The sequence below is a fragment of the Artemia sp. Qi Xiang Cuo genome, chromosome 18, assembly GCF_049724085.1.
Source record: "Artemia sp. Qi Xiang Cuo chromosome 18, ASM4972408v1, whole genome shotgun sequence".
NCBI lineage: Eukaryota > Metazoa > Arthropoda > Branchiopoda > Anostraca > Artemiidae > Artemia > Artemia sp. Qi Xiang Cuo.
In genome coordinates this window covers 21053228-21075590 of record NC_142811.1, presented here as the reverse complement: position 1 = coordinate 21075590, position 22363 = coordinate 21053228, and the positions used below count along the sequence as shown (strand labels likewise).

General features: G+C 36.3%; 1 protein-coding gene across 1 annotated transcript in view; it reads right to left on the bottom strand.

Moving 5' to 3' along the window:
• fry (microtubule binding protein furry) overlaps positions 1-22363 on the bottom strand; it is a 303691-nt gene that overhangs the window by 40218 nt on the left and 241110 nt on the right. Inside the window, exons 39-43 of the mRNA XM_089104145.1 lie at positions 19485-19627; positions 18793-18915; positions 15216-15459; positions 10665-10940; positions 5794-5979 (exon numbers count right to left, since the gene is read on the bottom strand). Coding sequence (XP_088960271.1) covers positions 5794-5979; positions 10665-10940; positions 15216-15459; positions 18793-18915; positions 19485-19627 — 972 coding nt within the window. The remainder of the gene's footprint in view (positions 1-5793; positions 5980-10664; positions 10941-15215; positions 15460-18792; positions 18916-19484; positions 19628-22363) is intronic.

Below are 22363 nucleotides of genomic sequence, written 5' to 3'. Positions count from 1 at the left end.
ATTCTACACAAGGAAAAAAGAGATAGACAAACCCCATCTAAAAATGTCATGCCTGAGGAGGCAACGATAGCCCTACCACCGTTGGTTCTGTATTATTATTATTATTTATTTTTTGGGGAGGAGAGGGGGAGGCAATAGTCACTATGGCTTGAGTCTCAATTCAGTTTTGCGAACTCACTCATAATAATAACAATAACAACACCGTGCCAAAAAGACGAAAGGAAGAAGGGAATGGAGAGCGGAGTATAGGAGAACTTGTCTAAAGAAGCGTTTCTTCGTTTTTCTTCAACCTCTGTTTTTAATATGCAACAGATGTCAGCCAAGACAGTTTAAGTCCGTTAATAAAATTTTTTGGGTATAACCCTATTATGTGAAAGTGATTCTAAATCACACAAGACTGAACAGTTATCTTTTGAAAAAATTATACAAGAGTCAGAGGGTCATTGTACTTTAACCCCAGCAAAGATTTGAGCTACTTCTAAAATCCAATATATAATTAAAGAATTTAAAATAGTAGTTAGTAGCAAACGGAAATTTGCGAGTCACTTTGATTTCTCTTTATACTGCTGGAAAAACCCGCAACATTTTCACAAGTAAAGTAGTTCAGGACTTTGAGATTAGCGATGATTAGCGACAAATCCGCGGGCAAAACCAACAATAGCAACAACAGGGAAAACCCGCAACACATTAACTGCTAAAGCAGGTCAGGATTTCGAGGTTTGCGATGAACAGCAACAAACCCGCGGGCAATAGCAACAATTGAAACAACGGAAAAATCTGCAACACATTCACTAGTAAAGCAGGTCAGGATTTCCAGGTTTAAGATGAATAACAAAAAGCCCGCATGCAATAGCAACATTAGTAACAACTGGGAAAACCCGCAACACATCCACTATTAAAGCAGTGCAGTACTTCAAGGTTTTTGCGGTGAATTGCAACAAACCCAGGGGCAATATCAACAATAGGGAAAACCCGCAATACATTCACTAGTAAAGCAGATCAGGATTTCGAAGTTTACGATGAAAAGGAACAAACTATCATTTTGATAAATTTCATAGCAAGAATAGAAAAAAAAAAAGAAAAAAAAAAACATGAAAAGAAAGGCATTTTCCATCAGCCTCTCTTGTAAATCCCATGTCCGTAAGGGCTCGGGTTCGAGGTCTGGTGTCACTTGTTTGGAACGGGGGTCAGCGGTGTAACTCTGTAAGCTCAGACAGAGTCGACCCAGCTCCAAACAGGTACCTGAAGAAATCTGGGGAAAAAATACAGGAAGTGTCAGATATTTTTCCTTCAGGCATGTATTGTGTTCCAGACCAAAGGCAGAGAACAAGAAAATCGGCACCTACGCTGCACAGACCATTCATCAACATGTGATTTTTTTTTTTGTCTTGTCAATCAATCAATATTTATTAATCTTTATCAATTCCCGAGTACATTAATCCTTTTCTTAAAACACTAGAAGCTTAGAATTCAAAATTCGTTTCGGATCCTATAATTTAATTTCAAATCTATTATAATAGGCAATTTATTATTTAAAATATATTTAAAATGGAATGAATAACAGTGGCGGCCAGTCATTTTATGAGTCTGTGATTGAGGAGGAGTTAAGTCCATACAAATAGGAATCAAACTAAAGCACTGTCATGCTTAAATCTTTGAGCCAAAACTACTAATCTGTTCCGTCAGAGAAGTAATAATCAACCTCTTACCAGTAATACAAATAATTCTCAGGTGTCCAATACAGACCATAAAAAAAATAATCCATTAACTCTGAGTATGGTTAAACAAACAACGAGGGGAAAGGAAGCTGTGACATCAAGGTAAATGAAAACCCCCAGCAAAACTAACTTATAAACCATTGAAGGTTGACAATCAATATTATATTTTTTACTCCCTAACCATATTGAATAAGCAACAAGAACAAGTGTTTTACACTTGGCTCAAATATAACCAATCAAAACTGATTTTTTGTGTGAATACATAGTTATTTTTTAGCTTACATGTGCTGGTATGGGAAAACCGAACTACTCAGCAAGTCCACCTAACAACCTTACCAAAGCCCCAACAGAGGTTCCTGTCAGCTTGGCTTTACAATTTTATATTTGTACTTCTGAGTTTCGCAATGCTCCCATTCCCTAATTGTCCATGCTCCGAATCCCAGGATTACGCCCCCCCCCCTCCAGTGAGAACTGGTTACTTGTAGTTGTTTGACTTCTCTCCATATTTATGGCTGTTATATTTAAGCGGCTGTTAGTGGTTTTTGTATAGCCTTTTTTTAGCTCCCTAGTTCATTTTTCTGGTTCCCATGTAAGTCAACCCTGTTTAACTCGACCATGATTAAACTCAACCCTTGAGGAAATATACCCTCAATAACTCGACCCTATTTAACTCTCCATGTAACTTGACTCCCGTTTAGTTTAATCCCTATTCAACACAGCCCCGCAACAAGTTAAGTTAAGTTGAATGGAGGAGAGGGGGGGGCTAAATTTGCTGTGGCCGACCACATGTAAAGGAAACATAATAATAAAATAAATGTTGTACCATTAGATCTTTCGTTTTATGCTCTTTCCAAATATCATGGTCGCTTTTCTGAAAACGCACCCCTCCCCCCGGATGGTCCCATATGTAGCCCGTACATATATAAAAATAAAAGAAAACTCCAAAACTATGAAATTCTTACTTTATAATTGCAGCATGTTTCTGTTAATTAGATTATCATGTGCCCTTCCATTGTCACTTACGAACAATCAAATTACCAACAAAACGTACTCTAATTAAAATTACAGACAGCTTCAAAATGATAAAAATTTCACAAAAACTGGCTAGTAGAGTTTGTATTTTCTTATGTTAAACATATTAGTATAGGTTTGCGATGGCTTTGCGTTAAGCCTGAACGAAGTCAAACGGTGAGAATAAATTCCCTAGATGTTAAATACGTCAATTGAAGAAGTGCAGCTTTGAAGTAAACAGAAGTGCAAAGATTCTGTTTTCAATTTACGCGTTAACACAGGTGAAAATTATTTTTTTGTCCCAAACGCGTTATGTTTCTCATTTTTGCTTGCACAAATAGTGATAAAGAGGGCTGGATCTACCATATCGGAAAACCTGGCGGTCACCTAGGGTGCCAGGACCCAAGGATTGGGTGGTCTGTGGGTGCAGGAGGCTTTGCTTGCCCACAACAGCAGGTCACGAAAAAAGAACAAGAGAACCTTAGAAAAAACCACAGTTTATATAATTATCCAGTAAGTTTACCGCAGATGATTTCTGGCTCTTCATTCTCGGTGCGAACAAAAAGCTCCTCGCACTTATTTCTGCATTAGCAGGTTAGTGTGTTTTCGTCAATCAATGAGAAATGGTTACGAAGTGCATTATCCGTAATTGCGAAAGCAGAAAAAAACCTGGTGAGTCAGCCAAGTGGTTTGCAAGTGTCCCATCTCACAGGTATGACTTAATCTATTATTTACATACAGTGGACTCAACTGATTGGCCTATGTAGGATTCTATAAATACGGGGGTGGGGGGTTGATGAAATTTGTGAAAATAAGGAATTTTTTTTTCTAATAACCGGTGGAATAGGTGTGATGGTTTCATAGGCGGGTCCAGGATTTCTTTAGGGGGGGGGGGGGCACAAAATAGGTTGATCCAATAAACTTACGTTAAGAGCAAATTTAATTAATGCAAACTTGCGTTAATTAGGTAAATTAAACTACTTTAGACTACTTTAGGGGGGTAACCCTCGCCCCCCCTCTGGATCCGCAACTGGATAGTTTATCATTTTTTTTTCACGTCCTGATATTTATTTTCTCAGATTGTAGTTCCTGTGATATTTGAAAAGTCTAGTTGCCTGTTTTGGCGGAGAGCCTAGATAAGACTAGTTTCGTTTTCAATCAATGTTTTCGTATGAAATGGGCAGACCTTTCCTGAAATTTAAACAATACACACCTTAGGTTTAGGGACATAAAACCTAATCGTTTATGGGACTAAAACCTTATCTAAATCTAATCGTTTAGGTTTAGGAACATAAAACCTAATCGTCTATTGGACAAAACCCTATCTAAATCTAATCGTATAGGTTTAGGGACATAAAACCTAATCGTTTATGGGACTAAAACCTTATCTAAACCTAATCGTTTAGGTTTAGGGACATAAAACCTAATCGTTTATGGGACTAAAACCTTATCTAAATCTAATCGTTTAGGTTTAAGGACATAAAATCTAATCGTCTAGGGAACTAAAACCTTATCTAAACCTAATCGTTTAGGTTTAAGGACATAAAACCTAATCGTTTATGGGACTAAAACCCTATCTAAACCTAATCATTTAGGTTTAGGGACATAAAACCTAATCGATTATGGGACTAAAACCTTATCTAAATCTAATCGTTTAGGTTAAGGGACATAAAACCTAATTGTCTAGGGAACTAAAACCTTATCTAAACCTAATCGTTTAGGTTTTAGGGACATAAAACCTAATCGTTTATGGGACGAACACCTTATCTAAACATAATCGTTTAGGTTTAGGGACATAAAACCTAATCCTTTATGGGACTAAAACCTTATCTAAATCTAATCGTTTAGGTTTAGGGAAATAAAACCTGATCGTCTAGGAAACTAAAACCTTATCTAAACCTAATCGTTTAGGTTTAAGGACATAAAACCTTATCTAAACCAAATCGTTTAGGTTTAGGGATAAAAACCTAATCGTTTATGGGACTAAAACCTTATCTAAATCTAATCGTTTAGGTTTAGAGACATAAAACCTAGTCGTTTATGGGACTAAAGCCGTATCTAATACTAATCGTTTAGGGACTTAAAACCTAATTGTTTATGGGACTAAAACCTTATCTAAATCTAACCGTTTAGGTTTAGGGACATAAAACCTAATAGTTTATTGGACAAAAACCCTATCTAAATCTAATCGTATAGGTTTAGGGACGTAAAACCAAATCGTTTATGGGACTAAAACCTTATATAAACATAATCGTTTAGGTTTAGGGACATAAAGCCTAATCGTTTGGGGACTAAAACCTTCTCTAAACCTAATCGTTTAGGTTTAGGGAGATAAAACCTAATCGTTTATGGGACTAAAACCTTATCTAAACATAATCGTTCAGTTTTAGGGACATAAAACCTAATCGTTTATGGGACTAAAACCTTAGCTAAACCTAATCGTTTAGGTTTAGGGATATAAAACCTAATCGTTTCGGGGACTAAAACCTACCAAATTAAAAACATTTTGATGGCCAACTGAAATAAAATTTAGCTATCGCCGAGTAGCAGAAAATGGCACCAACCGATTGCCTAAGATAGTATAAGATGAATCTCTATATCCATTTACCAAAATGCGTAAGGCGTTTTCAGCTCTTCACTTTCGCTATTCAGCTTTCAGGCAGATGACAACGATGATTAACTTCATCCTCTTTATCAGCAAGACGAAAAGAAGGACTAGATTTATCCTCTTGGTTATGGAATAAATTAATAAGTACATTTTCATTTCCATTTGCTAAAATTTTCCTTCACTTCACTTCCACTTTTTAATCCATTCCCCCTGTTTAGCTCTCCCTTTTTGATTTAGATTCTTTTACCAGTATAAACCTTCCCCTTCCTAATCCTCATTTCTATCTTGTGCGTATTTTTTGTATCTTTTTTCGTACTATTTATTTTTGAATCGTTGGCTTGAATTACAAAGTTGGATAGATCAGCTAGCTGGGTGGCTAGTTGGGTAGATGGACATTTGAAATGAGGTAGTACCTATCTATCTACTGCTCTTGTACACAACTTTAAATAGGCTTACCTCAGAATGTTTAACGGTTGAATTTAGGAGATTAATGACTTTAAGGTAAGTCTCCAGAAGAAGCAATGACTGGAAAAGAAGTTTATGCGTGTGCTTTCCGATATCGAGAATTTGATCTTCGTAGGGTACCTCGGTATAATTACTCCCAAGGCTCGTTCCAAGAGATGACTGGATTAAGCTTAAACACTAAAATAATGGTGTAATAAACAAATTTACACAAACAGGAAATAATAAACACTAAAATAAAATAACATAAAGTACTACTTGTTGTCTAATTGTCTAGTATTTCTCTTATCTATTTTTTATTTCTTGAAATTTCTTATCAAAGACAAACTTTCCGTTTTAATTTAGGAAAGTGGTTTTAAAAAGCTAACATAAAGATCTTTTTTTTAAGTGGACTGAATTTTTTTTATTGAGATCAACATTGTCATTTATTAAGAGCTAGAATGAAGTTTATTTTCCCGCTTGTTAAAAATGAGAGAGCGAAAAGGTAAGGAAAGATTTAAGGGAAATGAAAACTTTTTGAGAGGGTGTAAAGAGGGAGGCTTTAAATAGATTGGAATGGAGGAGGAGCGTGCTCAGCTGTGTTGGCCTCAGGCAGCTTGGTACTGCAGTGTGTTGTTAGTAGTAGTAGCATCTGATTTAGCAAATGAATTCTTAAAATTCTTTTTTCATCTTAAAAAAGGATATAAGGAGTTTTTTAATTCTAAAAAGTATTATATTTAAAAGGAATCTAAAGAAGATACTTCTTCCAGCGTACAGTAACGGTCTATTCTAATCTTTTGTAAGTTTTTGGTGATTATCATCCCTGTCTCCATTTACTTTTTTCTCTAATTCCTTTTTCTTCTTTCCCTCATTTTCCTCTTCTGTCTCTTTTTGAGAAGTGTACGTTTTTTTATTGTTGTTAGTTTCTTTCTTGAAATAAAGGAGACAAATCGAATTGTACCTCTCTATGTGCCTTGTTATAAGTTAATATACATAAACTGCGCTGTGTTGATTTAACAGAACATATTCAGGGTCTTTAAGAGCAGTGTTATGAGTGACAGTGGTATTTGAAACAAAACTACATATCAGAAACAATAGTACAAGTATATGTAAGGTCTTATTTTCGCACTAACCAAGGGTTTATGGTCGTGCCGTATTTCGCAGTTCCACATTTCTAGTACTTCCACGTTTCTAGTTCCTAGTTAACCAGACCCTAGTTTTTAGGGTTGCCAAAAACCTTTAGTCAGACAAGCAGTTTTGGAAAATTTGGAATAGTTAGTGTTTCTCGCCTTGGCCAGCAATACGTTCACCCTGATTTATCAAGAGTAAATTTAATATATAAGGAGAATTTAATGAATGCATATTTTTTGTTGAGGGTGTGATTACATCAACACTGACTCTTTCTGAGAGGTGTTTTCGCACAAATGCTCTTTAGTTCTGGGAATCAGAAATGTATTCGTCTGTGACTAGTATTTTCACATTAAGAGCAAACTGTTTTGGTTATTACGAAAATAGGCCCAAAGGCCAATAAAAGCTTTTACAGGTCATAAAGGCGTTCAATTCACTTGTCAACTCTACAGGAGACAATATATTGGTAAAAGCATAAATTCTCCAGTTATTGCTGGTGCATGGCAATTCAAGATGAATAGACTCTCGTCAGATGACAAGGGCGTCAAATTGACGTTTGAGTTGCTGGGTGTTTTTTGCAGGGACAAATATTAACTTTACCAGAGAAGGGATTGATCCCTGGGCCCGTATTGCAATCCACTGTACTACCACAGGGTCATATAAACTGCCATATAATACTAATAATACTGCCACAGGGTATATAATACTGCCACAGGGTCATATAATACTGCCACAGGGTAAAAGATATTGAAAAGGTGTCAATTTACAAGACATAAATGTTAAAGGTGGAAAAGGCTAAATAAAGCTTAAAAGGATTTTTGCATTTTCTTCTTTTTATTTCCTTTTCTTCTTTTTTTAATAGAAATAAGAAAAACCTGTAAAAATAGGACATGTAGCTGAATAATATATTTTCATTTTGTTAGTTGGTCGTTGAGTTCAAGATACTAAACTTTTGGTCTGCTTTTTGTGGCTTGTTCCTCGTATCTACCAGTACCGTGAATATACCCCTTCAACTGCGCCCAGTAGATCAAGGCACATTAGAAGTCTTAAAGGCAATAACGCATTTTTTTTCTTTTTTTGTACTTGAACCGAAAATTATACTAGCATTAGTTATACCAATATTAATGGTATTATTTATACAAGTCTAATACATAATAAATTCTTATTTTTCTGTGTTCGAAGGAAATACAAGCTACAAAATCAAAAGTTCTTTAAGAAGGCTTATTTTCTAATATAACACATGGGGAGCATAAAAAGATGAAACTTTCATATTTGGTCAGGTCAAGTTATTCTACCATCGGGTTAGAAAAATGTACTCATTCCATTGTAAGAATTTAATAAAAAAAAGTTTTTTTTCCCACTGAAAGTAAGGAGCAAGAATAAAACTTAAAACGAAAAAAAATTATCACGCATATGAGGGGATTACCTCCTCCTCAATACCTCGCTTTTTACGCTGTTTTTAGAACTTTCAAAAAATCGTATTAAACTAATTAAAGGTCCCTTGTGTTTCAAGAGTCATTGTTAAATAATTGGAACAAAAAGTCACAGTTTAGCGTAAAGAGCAAGGTATTGAGGAGGGGGCAACACCCTCATATACTTAATTATTTCTGTTCGTTTTATGTTTTAATGTTGCTCATTATTTTCAGCGAAAAAAAACTTCATTTAATTTATTTTTTTTAACTTTAATTAGTTTAATTTTTTTAATTTTTTTTAATGATCGCTTTTTAAATAATGCCGGGAAATTTAGCTTCCCCTCCATGAAAAATCCCTTCCTCCTCGAAAAATTCCTCCGCAGAAAGATCCTGCCACTTAACCCCCCTTCCCCCCGGCCCCGAAAAGTATCTATATAATTCCCAGTAGCCAATATTATGTCACCAATGAACAAACTACATAGCTTCTACCCCTTCCCCTTGGGGAAGTGGGGGTCAAGTCATTCACCGAGATTTAGCTGCTAGATATTTAGACTATGCAGAACAAAATGGTTATCTAAAAATTTTGATCAGACGACTTTGGGAAAAAATGAGCGTAGGAGGGGGGGGGGGTAGCTGACCTCCAATATTTTTGGTCACTTAAAAAGGGCAGTAGAACTTTTAATTTCAAATCAAATGAGACCTCTCCCGATCTTCTAGAATAACTGGGTCAATCCAATCACCCCTGGGAAAACAAACAAAACAAATCAACACACATCCGTGATCTTGCTTCTGGCAAAAAAAAAAAAAAATTCCACATCTTTGTATATAGAAGCTTCACACCTTTACAGTGAGGTTCTCTGATATTCTGAATCTGATGGTATGATTTTCACTAGGATTACTTGATGTTTTGGGGGCGTTTTTCCCCTTCTTCAAAAATTTGGCAAATTTTCTCAGGCTCGTAACTTTTGATAGGTAACATAAAACTCGATTAATTTTATAATATTCTGAACGAGCATCAAAATTCAATTCTTTTGATGTATCCATTATTACCAAGACTATTTCTTAGAATTTCGGTTATTATTGAGCCGCATCGCTCCATACTTACAGCTGGTTACCACGAACTGTGTGAAAGTAAATCGAAGACAAGACTCTTTATCTGAACTTCACAAAGAAATTATATCATAGCTTAAAGTTCTTTAGGATGCCAGATGACACTGAAAAACATATAACCGTCATTCGAAGTACCAGAACCTTCTGCTTATGGGATAAACCCGTAATGAAACCCTACACTATATAGGCGGGCAGCACCATTGAGAAGAGATGGAGAGAGATAGAACAAGAGAGAAAATAAAAAAGGGACAAAAAATGGAGAAAGAGAGAGTGAGAGAGGGGAGGGGAGAGATGGGGGAGAGAGAGATAAAGAGAAAAAGAGAGGGAGAGAGAGGGGGAGACGGGAGAGAGAGTGTGAGAGTGAGAGAGAGAGAGAGAGAGAGAGAGAGAGAGAGAGAGAAAAGAGATTAGAAGAAAAGAAAAGAGAAGAAGAGAAGAAAAGAGAAGGAGAGGAGAGGAGAGAAGAAGAGAAGAGAGAAGAGAAGCGAGAGGAGAAAAGAGAAGAGAAGAGAGAAGATAAAGAAGAGAGAGAAGAGAGAGAGGGAGAGAGAGAGAGAGAGAGAGATTAACAGGACCATGGCAGCCTCGACGTTGTTCGGAATAACTGAGTGCGTAAAAGAAATTAAAAAAAATTGCAGTAAAATTTGTGAGTTACGTTTTTTATTGTGTGCGTTTGACTTTTATTCCATACGAGAAGTGTACGTTTGACTATAAGCCAAAGAGAATGGGATAGAAATAAAAGAGGAAACCTAAGCACCTTAGAATGGATTTACTAGGAATCAAAGGCCCCTACAGCCAATCACAACGCAGCATAACTAGAAAAATTAGCACCCTTTTATTTATTAAAATTTGGATCTAAATGGGAGCGTCAAGTTTCTATGGACCAACCTGAAACTTATCAAAAGTAGTCAGAATTTTTTTATGATTAAGAAATTGTTCGGGTTAGGTTCCTATGGAGAATCTAGGCTAGTATAAAAGAAGAAAAAAAATATAAATATACCTATAGTACCCTTTCAGCTGTCTCTTTTAGTTTCACCCCGAGACAAAGTAAAAGAAAAAATAAACAAAGATAAAACAGACATGTTATCATTTACCCAATGTCGGAAGATGGTTAACTCTAGATGGTAGCGATTGTTTTATTCAGAGATGAAATTAAATTTCCTCTTTTGTCAGTTTTTCATACTCTGCTATAATACATAAAATCTCGATAAATAGTGAGACGAAACTGACTTTTACCTCAATAAGTTGTTCCTTCTTATCAACGCACATCTCATAAAGTTCATTTAATTCTAACAAACCGAATTTCAGCCTATCCAGAAGTCGATTCCCAGTTAGGACGTACTGGTCACAGTAGATATAAGGGTATTCCACCTGTCGTCCTAAGATGTCGGAAGCAGTTGAGATATATTCACTTATTAATGGATACACTGAAATCCTTCCATAGGAAGACTCGACAGATGATAAACATTCTTGACATTCTTGAATATAGGCTGATATTCTTTCCCGAGATTCCTGAAAAATTAAATTAAATTGACTTTAAGTTTGTTTTTAAGATACCTTATTATATAGTCCTATTTTTAAGTACTCCTCGAGTGTCATATGTTTGGGTATGATGTGGGTTATAAATAAATTATTATTATAGTATTAGTATCAAGGGGCCAAGCTTCGCTTTGTGAAAAGAGACAGTTTTTTCTTTATCTCTTTTGCAAGACAACTTTAGTTTCATAATATCTTATTCGCTGTAGAAAGGAAAACTATTGGACGTCTGGGTATTTGTGACGTCTTTCACAAAAAAAAAGTTTTTTTTTTTTTTTGCTCCAAAATTAAGGTCCTAAACAAACTTTACTAAAGTCGTGACTTATCCCAGATCGTTTTGTCACACCAAAAGACGAACAATTATCTCTTTACCAAAAATCTAGTTAAACAAACAATAATTGTATGTATGCATTTTATGACGGAGAAAAAAAAACTCTAAAAAACGCATCAAATTTTGTTAATGTGCATGTTTGTTACGTTTTCACGATCTAGAGAATTTTTAATGGGGTGGAAGGGGGAGGGGGTCAAACCCGTAGCCTTGTATGGTCCCCTGATATTCAAATTATTATTTTAATTCTTCTCCCGCAATGCGTAACATTTAATGCAAAGTAATTAAGAGTTCGAGATTCACTTCATAGTTATCAAACGGGCTCGGAATCTCAAAGCTCGGAATCAACTGATTCGCCAGAAAAAAATAGCGTTTCGAAACTCCTCCTATTTATGCTCAAGGCTTTCAACTTTCAGGGGTAACTAATTTTACACCAGTGCTACCGATTTATGAAAAATGTTAAGCTAATATATTGGGATATAAAATTTACTTGTATATTAAGTTTCCTATAACCCATATACAGTATTTCGAATTTATTTTATGCCTAAAGGATATTTTCTAAGGGAAATGAGCAGGTAGTCAAACAGTTCGTGGTAACGAACTGTAAGTAAGGAGCGACCCAGCTCAACAGTAACCGAAACTCTAAAAAAAGAAATTTTTATACCAATAGATACATCAAAAGAATCGAATTTTTATGCTGATTTCAAATATAAAAGTTTCATCAAATTTAATCTTACTTATCAAAAGTTACAAGCCTGAGAAAATCCCACCAACAGATTCAGCGTATCAGAGAATCCTACTGTAGAGGTTTCAAGCTCCTATCTGCAAAAATGTGTGATTTTTTATTTTTTGCCAGATGAAAGATCACGGATGTGTGTTTATTTATTTTTTCTTCCCAGGGGTGATTTAATCGACTCAGTGGTCCTAGAATATCGCGAGAGGACTCATACGAACGGAAATTAAAAGTTCTAGTACCCTTTTAAGTGACCAAAAAATTGGAGGGCAATTAGGCCCCTTCCGCCACTCATTTTTTCCCAAAGTCACCCGATCAAAATTTTGAGATAACCATTTTGTTCAGCATAGTCGAAAAATTCAATAACTATGTCTTCGAGGATGACTTAATCCCCTACAGTATCCGGGGAAGGGCTGCAAGTTGTGCACTTTGCTCATTGTTTACATATAATATTGGTAATTGTGAAGTATACGGACGTTTTCAGGGGGATTTCTTCTGGGAGGGTGGGGGGTTGGAGGGAGGCGATTACGTGGGAGGATCGTTCCATTAAGATATTTTTCATGAGGGAAGAGGATTTTCCTGAAAAGAGGTGCTAAGTTTCCCAGCATTATTTAAAAAACATGCAGAAATTAAATAATAAAACAAGTTTTTCCTACTGAAAGTACGGAGCTACATTAAAACTAAAAACGAACAGAACCTGTTCCGTATATGAGGGGATTCGCCCTCCTTAATGAATTGCTCTTTACGCTAAAGTTTTTTTTAAGAACTTTCAAAAGAGCTATTTATTCTAATTAAACGGCTTTTGTGATTCAGGGGTTATTCTAAAGAATTAAAACAGAATTCAAACTTTAGCGTACAGAGAGAGGTATTGACGAGGGGGCGAACGCCCTTATATATGTAATAATTTCTGTTCGTTTTAAGTTTTAATGTTGCTCCTTATTTTCAGTTGAAAAAATGTTTTTTCTATTTAATCTCTAATATGAATCAATAAGATGATTTGCCAACCAAGCACTGGTAGGTCGTGTATATGCTACCGTGAAAGACCGAAATTGGAAAATGTCGACATTCACCGGTGAATGTCCGAAATTCCTTTTTCTCTGCTTGGATTCAATTAGCTTTGCAAATCAGCTTTTTCAGTTTTATGCAAGGTTTGATGGTGGCAGGTTAGGTTTTTAACCTATTTCTGAGATTTATAACCTAAACTAACCTAACCTAATATAACCTAACTTTAACTTTCACCATTAAACCTTGCATAAGACTGAAAAAGCTAACTGAATGCAAGCAGAGAAAAGGGAATTTCGGACATTCACCGGTGAATGTCAACATTTACCCGATTTCGGTCTTTCACCGTAATATATACATTAAAATCAATAACACTCAACACATATAAATCAGTGCTATAAAACTCTGAATCAAGTCCAGAGAGTAGACTACATCGGATACTTCTTAAAGCGTTATCATTCAAATGCCAAGCAAAATAAGGGATGGTCTAACAGAGTAACACACATGCAAACACTCCTTCTACATGTCAGTTTCGTGAAAGCAGGGCTGTCAATGATAATTTGACAATAGCCCAGGATTCACTTGAAAAACCCAAGGTTTGAAAAAAAAAAACGCAGGAAAAAAGCTCAGGGCTAAAATCCAAAGATTTTGGGGAAAATCCCAAGGAATAGTGCGTGTCTCCCCCCCCCCCCAAAAAAAAAAATATATACGCTCTAATAGCTGATACCTCCTTTGATGACAGGTGCTTTTCAAAATGGGTTTCTTCCTAATTATCTTCTTAATTAAACCCCTACTGCTTTGACTATGTTACATCCTAATTTTATAGGTTTTGGACAAAGCATTTTCGTGGAATACCCTAGACGTCATCCACTGCGGTTTTATGCGGCTTCTTAAAGGACAACGTTCATGCCGTTAGGGTTGCGATACATCAAATCGCAACCGTTAAGCAAGAATGCCAAAAAAAAATACTAAATACAACTATGCACTGTGTTTATGATTCTATTGCTTCCCTTATCAGTAGTGCCTGACTCTAGAAGACGCCAGTTTGAACACAGACTTTGACATAACAATTACATAATGTGTCGATTCTATTCTATCAGTGTGTTCTTAATCAATAGCTTTATGTATACTAATGTAAATATCTTTATACACTTTATTTTAAATTTTAAATAAGTTTTTCTCACATGTTTCTTTAGAAAATATGCTAAAAAAACCTACGATTAATAACTTAAAGGTTACGAACTTTCAAAAGCCACTTTCAAACCTCACTTTCGAAAGCTACTTTCGAAAGTGGTTAATAAAGCCATTTACGATTAATGACAAAGGTTACGCACTTTCTCAAGCGGTCAATAAAGCCATTTACGATTAATAAATAAAAGGTTACACACTTTCAAAAGCCACTTTCGAACACACTTTCGAATTGCCAAAAAATAGCTCTTGAAAAACCAGAAACTAAAGAGTTAAAGGTTGCAACTTTCGCAAGCGGTTAATAAAGCCACTAACGATTGATAAATAAAAGGTTACACACTTTCAAAAGCCTCTTTCGAACACACTTTCGAATTGCCAAAAAAAAAAGCTCTTGAAAAACCAGAAATTAAAGACTTAAAGGTTGCAACTTTCGTAAGCGGTTAATAAAGCCACAAACATTTGATAAATTAAAGGTTACACACTTTCAAAAGCCACTTTTTACACACTTTCGAACTGCAAAAAAAAACAGCTCTTGAAAAACCAGAATCCATGAAAAACCAGAAATTAAAGACTTAAAGGTTGCAACTTTCGAAAGCAACTTTCGCAAACGGTTAATAAAGCCGTTTACGATTACTAACTTAAAAGTTACACTCTTTCGAAAGCTACCTTCAAAAGCAGTTAGTAAAGCCACTTACGACTAAAAAATCAAAGTTTACACACTTAAGAAAGCGACTTTCGAACACACTTTCGAATTGCCAAAAAACAACTCTTGAAAAACCCGAATCAAACCCAAGCACCGCCACTCTATTTCCATAGCCGTTTCAAGGGCCGATTTCATTGTTCGTCTTCTTTTGCTTAGTATTGAGCATAGTCCCGTTTTATTCAGGAATTTCTTCTTAGGTTTTTTCAGGGTCGGTCAGTCCGACGCCGACATTTTACATTTTCTATCCATAGCCCTAGAGTCGTGTGATATAATCAACAAAGTTATACTTTTACTAACCTTCAGTAGCACGTTGAACATCCGCAGAGCCGTAAGTACCTGTTCTGGAGTGACGCTTGCTTCAGAAACGAGACCCTGAATTTGGCGCTTCCAAGAAGCATCGCATTCATCACTGACTAAACCCACTGGATTGCAGCTTGAGGTTCCAATTGGCCGGAAAGCAGTAGAAAGCATTAAAGGAATGCTAGGTGATACGTTGCAAGGAGTGACGTCTCCTCCATCGCCCTCACTGCATTCGTCGTGACTAAAGATGAAAATATGGTAATATTCTTAAAATAATATAAGATAAAAAATGAAAATAAACAAAAAGAGTATATACATATATATAAACTATATGAAAAAGATTAAAAATCATTGAATTCCGAACAAACAGCAAATTATGAAAATACAAATTATGAAAATCCTGCTTTTGATGACATCGATCTTTTTAAGAATTAACTTAAAAAATAATAATAATAAAGAGCATTCTTAAAACTTAAAAGGAGCAGAAATAAAGTTACATAAAAAGTCAAACTTAAAAAGAATCGAAATGAAAATGAATGATCAAGTTAATATTAAAAATATCTGATTTTACCACGAAAAGGTAAATAAAAATTAAAACGAGCATGAATTACTAATAATAAATGTGAGGCTACTGCCTCCTGAAACTGCACAAAGAGTTGAAAGTCAATTGCGCTTTGATAAAACATTTAAAGTTGCGAAAAATAAATTATTTTTTGTAATAAAGAAAATCAAGGTTCGTATCAGGTTTACAGAAAATAACAACTTCTTAGAGAAAATATATATGCAACATTTACTTTAACAAAAATATTTTATAGCTGAGTATGAACTATATTTCAATTTAGTTGAAATACGAAATATTTTAAAGTATTTTAAGAGTAGTCTACACTTTTTTTTTCTTTTGATGAGTCATAACTCAAGACTTCGCTGGGTTATGTACCGGATTGAGAATCCCTTAGATTCCCGTTTAAAAAAGGTCTAATAAACACATTTTTTCCGACAAAAGATCAGCAGTAGAGAATAAAATGGAGAAAGAGAGAGAGAGAGAGAGGGGGGGGGGGGGTTCATGATTTCAGTATCAACCAGGTACAATATGTCCACGTTTTATAATAAAAGTGAAGAATGGACTACCTGTGTCATTTGAGGCCCTTGTCATAGGGCTCAATTCTCGCTGCTATATTAAAACGATGCTGCGATGCCAAGAAGGGGAGCGTAAGGACTCGGAGGTTGGTGGCGCTCCAATTACTTGTGTTCTTTAAAAGGTGCACTAGAATTTTAAACTTCCGATCGACTGATTTTCTCCCAAGTTTCTATCATCCTCCCTTCTATAAGAAGGGGTTGCTGGTAAAATACATGGGCGCCATCGCCACTATCTATGGCTTCCAGCAAAAACCTAAAGCTCTCCATATCTTTTTTTTTGCTTTGTACCCTATAGTTATTGTGGTATTAATATTAAAGGCATCTCGACATGATTTCAACTAGAGCCATATTATGTTGTCATAAGTTCAATACTCTCAAGTTTTTTTTGTTTTTTTTTATCTTTCTAAGGGAAGAAATCCGTCCTTCTAACACTCTCGCCGCGGACACCTATAAATTTTGATTAAACGAAAGTGCAACTTTCTATCTTATTTTATTTTTAAATTGATAAGATAAGGAGAAATGAAAAAGGCTTACGAGGAGTCTGAATGATCGCAGCTCCTTTCAGGAATATCTGTCGTTAAAGAATGACTAGGTGGATGATTGCTTGCTGGAGTTCCTTCGTCCAAATATTGAGCAAATGAAAGTGCAACTTTCTATCTAATTTTATTTTTAAATTAATAAAATAAGGAGAAAGGGAAAAGGCTTACGAGGAGTCTGAATGATCGCAGCTCCTTTCAGGAATATCTGTGGTTAAAGAATGACTAGGTGGATGATTCCTTGCTGGAGTTCCTTCGTCCAAATATTGAGTAAACGAAAGTGCAACTTTCAATCTTATTTTATTTTTAAATTTATAAAATAAGGAGAAAGGAAAAAGGCTTACGAGGAGTCTGAATGATCGCATCTCCTTTCAGGAATATCTGTCGTTAAAGAATGACTAGGTGGATGATTCCTTGCTGGAGTTCCTTCGTCCAAATATTGAGTAAACGAAAGTGCAACTTTCCATCTTATTTTATTTTTAAATTGATATGATAAGGGGAAAGGAAAAAGGCTTACGAGGAGTCTGAATGATCGCAGCTCCTTTCAGGAATATCTGTCGTTAAAGAATGACTAGGTGAATGATTCCTTTCTGGAGTTCCTTCGTCCAAATATTGAGCAAATGAAAGTGCAACTTTCTATCTTATTTTATTTTTAAATTAATAAAATAAGGGGAAAGGGAAAAGACTTACGAGGAGTCGGAATGATCGCAGCTCCTTTCAGGAATATCTGTGGTTAAAGAATGACTAGGTGGATGATTCCTTTCTGGAGTTCCTTCGTCCAAATATTGAGTAAACGAAAGTGCAACTTTCCATCTTATTTTATTTTTAAATTGATAAAATAAGGAGAAAGGGAAAAGGCTTACGAGGAGTCTGAATGATCGCTGCTCCTTTCAGGAATATCTGTGGTTAAAGAATGACTAGGTGGATGATTCCTTTCTGGAGTTCCTTCGTCCAAATATTGAGTAAACGAAAGTGCAGCTTTCCATCTTATTTCATTTTTAAATTGATAAAATAAGGAGAAAGGGAAAAGGCTTACGAGGAGTCTGAATGATCGCTGCTTCTTTCAGGAATATCTGTGGTTAAAGAATGACTAGGTGGATGATTCCTTTCTGGAGTTCCTTCGTCCAAATATTGAGTAAACGAAAGTGCAACTTTCCATCTTATTTTATTTTTAAATTGATAAAATAAGGAGAAAGGGAAAAGGCTTACGAGGAGTCTGAATGATCGCTGCTCCTTTCAGGAATATCTGTGGTTAAAGAATGACTAGGTGGATGATTCCTTTCTGGAGTTCCTTCGTCCAAATATTGAGTAAACGAAAGTGCAGCTTTCCATCTTATTTTATTTTTAAATTGATAAAATAAGGAGAAAGGGAAAAGGCTTACGAGGAGTCTGAATGATCGCTGCTTCTTTCAGGAATATCTGTGGTTAAAGAATGACTAGGTGGATGATTCCTTTCTGGAGTTCCTTCGTCCAAATATTGAGTAAACGAAAGTGCAGCTTTCCATCTTATTTTATTTTTAAATTGATAAAATAAGGAGAAAGGTAAAAGGCTTACGAGGAGTCTGAATGATCGCTGCTCCTTTCAGGAATATCTGTGGTTAAAGAATGACTAGGTGGATGATTCCTTTCTGGAGTTTTTTCGTCCAAATATTGAGTAAACGAAAGTGCAACTTTCCATCTTATTTTATTTTTAAATTGATAAGATAAGGAGAAAGGAAAGAGGCTTACGAGGAGTCTGAATGATCGCAGCTCCTTTCAGGAATATCTGTCGTTAAAGAATGACTAGGTGGATGATTCCTTTCTGGAGTTCCTTCGTCCAAATATTGAGCAAATGAAAGTGCAACTTTCTATCTTATTTTATTTTTAAATTAATAAAATAAGGAGAAAGGGAAAAGACTTACGAGGAGTCTGAATGATCGCAGCTCCTTTCAGGAATATCTGTGGTTAAAGAATGACTAGGTGGATGATTCCTTTCTGGAGTTCCTTCGTCCAAATATTGAGTAAACGAAAGTGCAGCTTTCCATCTTATTTCATTTTTAAATTGATAAGATAAGGAGAAAGGAAAAAGGCTTACGAGGAGTCTGAATGATCGCAGCTCCTTTCAGGAATATCTGTCGTTAAAGAATGACTAGGTGAATGATTCCTTTCTGGAGTTCCTTCGTCCAAATATTGAGCAAATGAAAGTGCAACTTTCTATCTTATTTTATTTTTAAATTAATAAAATAAGGAGAAAGGGAACAGACTTACGAGGAGTCTGAATGATCGCAGCTCCTTTCAGGAATATCTGTGGTTAAAGAATGACTAGGTGGATGATTCCTTTCTGGAGTTCCTTCGTCCAAATATTGAGTAAACGAAAGTGCAACTTTCCATCTTATTTTACTTTTAAATTGATAAGATAAGGAGAAAGGAAAAAGGCTGACGAGGAGTCTGAATGATCGCAGCTCCTTTCAGGAATATCTGTGGTTAAAGAATGGCTAGGTGGATGATTCCTTTCTGGAGTTCCTTCGTCCAAATATTGAGCAAAAGAAATTGCAACTTTTCATCTCGTTTTATTTTTAAATTAATAAAATAAGGGGAAAGGAAAAAGGCTTACGAGGAGTCTGAATGATCGCAGCTCCTTTCAGGAATATCTGTGGTTAAAGAATGACTAGGTGGATGATTCCTTTCTGGAGTTCCTTCGTCCAAAGGTGACACAGAACCAATCTCATCATCCGAGGACTCTTCCAGTCCAATCACCTTCATAAAGGAAATAAAAATAAGCTTCAAAAACACACTAACCCTAATACAAACTCTTAAAAGCAGAAAAAATGAGGTGAAAATGAGGTAAAAGGAGGCGAAAGTAACAATCAAAAATAAGAGAAAAAATTTATTAAAATGTCGCTATTCTTTCAATAAATTTCCAGGAAATGATAATTATGTATACTAACTAGAAAAAGTAATAACAAAGTATTAGTTTTTCCCGGAGAGAAACGAATTAAGAAAGTAAGAAATATAAGCGCGTAGATATATAATCGCAAAGAGAATAAGAAGAGAGAGAGAGAGAGAGAGATAGAGTTTGAGTGTGAGTGCGAGTGAGTGAGATAGAGTGAGAGAGAGTGAGAGAGAGAGAGAGAGAGAGAGATAGAGAGAGAGAGAGAGAGAGAGAGAGAGAGAGAGAGAGAGAGAGAGGGGGGGGGAATAGAGAGACAGACAGTTAGGGGTCCTTAGTGCTTACCTGAAGAATTTATTTTTCACTACTAATAGGTTTATAACCATTGCTGATTTTTTCTTTTTTACTTTCCTCTAAGTTTCGGTAGATATTCTGTGATTATGTAGGAAGGAAACAAGAGAATTTCCATCCTCTTTCTCTTTTTTCACTTGCAGTTTATGCACGGTAAATGTACAGATAATCTAGAAAGGTAGCTAGAGGAGAGTTTCAAGTAGAGGTTCCAGGCATACTGTGTATGAGGAAATCATAGGCAGCGCAATCGCGCTGCCTATGTAAGGAACGATGTTGGCACAATGTATTATTTTTTTTATTTATTTTTTTCTTTAGACCAGGGCACTTCGTATCGAAGGAGTTGTCCTAGAAACTTCGAAAAGGGCTCATTCGATTGAAAATTGGAGTGGCTTGTGCCCTTTTTAATAGCCGAAAGTGATTGGAAGGCAACTAACACCCCTTCCACGCCCACCATTTCCCCAAACACATCGAATCAAAATTAGGGAGATGGCCATTTTGTTCAGTGTAGTTGATTTCCAGATGGAAAATATGTTTTTGAGGAGGACACTCCCCCACAACCCTCAGGGCAAGGGTTGTAAGTTATGCCCTGGGGGCATATAAGGTTTTCATAGAAAGCGCTGTCGTAGAAACTTCAAAATGGGCACATTCGATTGGAAATTGTAATGGCTTTTGCCCTTTTTGATAGCTAACCAGTATTGGGAGGCAAATAACCCGCCTGCCACGCACACGAATTCCCCAACCATCTCATAATCTTTTTGAGATAGCCATTTTGTTCAACGTAGTTTGAAGATCTGAAAATGGTATCTTCGAGCAGGACACTCCCTCCAAAGTCATCAGGGCAAGGGTTATAAGTTATGCTCTGGGGGCATTTAAGGTTTTTATTATTGGGAATTGAGAGGGCTAGTGCCCTTATTAATAGTCAAGGGCTGTAAGGGCTTATTCGCTTGGAAATTGAAATGGCTAGTGCCCTTTTTAATAGTCGAAAGTAATTGGAGGGCAACTAACCCCCCTCTCACGCCCACTATTTCCCCAAACATACAAAATTAAAATTTTGAGACAGCCATTTTGTTCAACGTAGTTTAAAGAACTGGAAATTAGGTCTTTGAGGATGACAACCCCCCCCCACAACCCTTCGGGCAAGGGTTTTAAGTTATACCCTGGGGGCATTTATGGTTTTTATACAAAGTTTTGTCGACGAAACTTCAAAAAGGGCTCATTTGATTGGAAACTGAAAGGGCTAGTGCCCTTTTCAATAGTCAAAAGTGAATGGAGAGCAATTAACCCCCCTCTCACACCCACCATTTCCCCAAACACATTCAATCGAAGTTTTGAGATAGCCATTTTGTTCAACGTAGTTGAAAGTTCTGGAAATAATGTAGTTGAGGATGACAAACCCCCGAGAGCCCCCAGGGCAAAGGTAGTAAATTATGCCGTGGGGGGCATATAAGGTTCTTATAGATAGCGCTGTCGTAGACACTTCAAAAGGGGCTCATTCAATTGGAAATTGAGAGGGCTAGTGCCCTTTTTAAGTCGAAAGTGATTGGACGGTAAGTAACCTCCCTCTAACGCTCATCATTTCCCCAAACACATCCCATCAAAATTTTGATATAGCCATTTTGCTCAACGTAGTTGAAAATTCTGGAAATTAGGTCTTTGAGGATGACACTCCCCCAGAGCCCCCAGAGCTAAGGTTGTAAGTTATGCCCTGGGGGCATTTAAGGTTTTTTACTGAAAACTTTGTCATGAAACTTCAAAAAGAGCTCATTTGATTGGAAATTCAAAGGGCTAGTGCTCTTTTAAATAGTCGAAAGTGATTGGAGGACAACTAACCCCTCTCTCACGCCCACCATTCCCCAAACGCATCCAATCAAAATTTTGAGATAGCCATTTTTTTTAACGTAGTTGAAAGTTTTGGAAATTAGGTCTTAAAAGATTACAACCCCCCCCCCCCCCCTACACAGCCCTCAGGGTAAGGGTTGTAAGTTATGCCCTGGGGGCATATAAGGTTTTATAGAAAGCGTTGATGTAGAAACTTCAAAAAGGTCTCATTCGATTGGAAATGGAAAGGGCTAGTGCCCTTTTTAATAGTCGAAAGTGATCAGAGGGCAAATAAGAGGGCAAAAACGCTTCCAATTAAAATTTTGATATAGCCATTTTGTTAAGCCAATCAGAAAGGTCTGGAAATTATGTCTTTGAGGATAAAAAATCCCCCCAGCCCTCAGGGCAAGGATTGTAAGTTTTGCCCTCGGCAC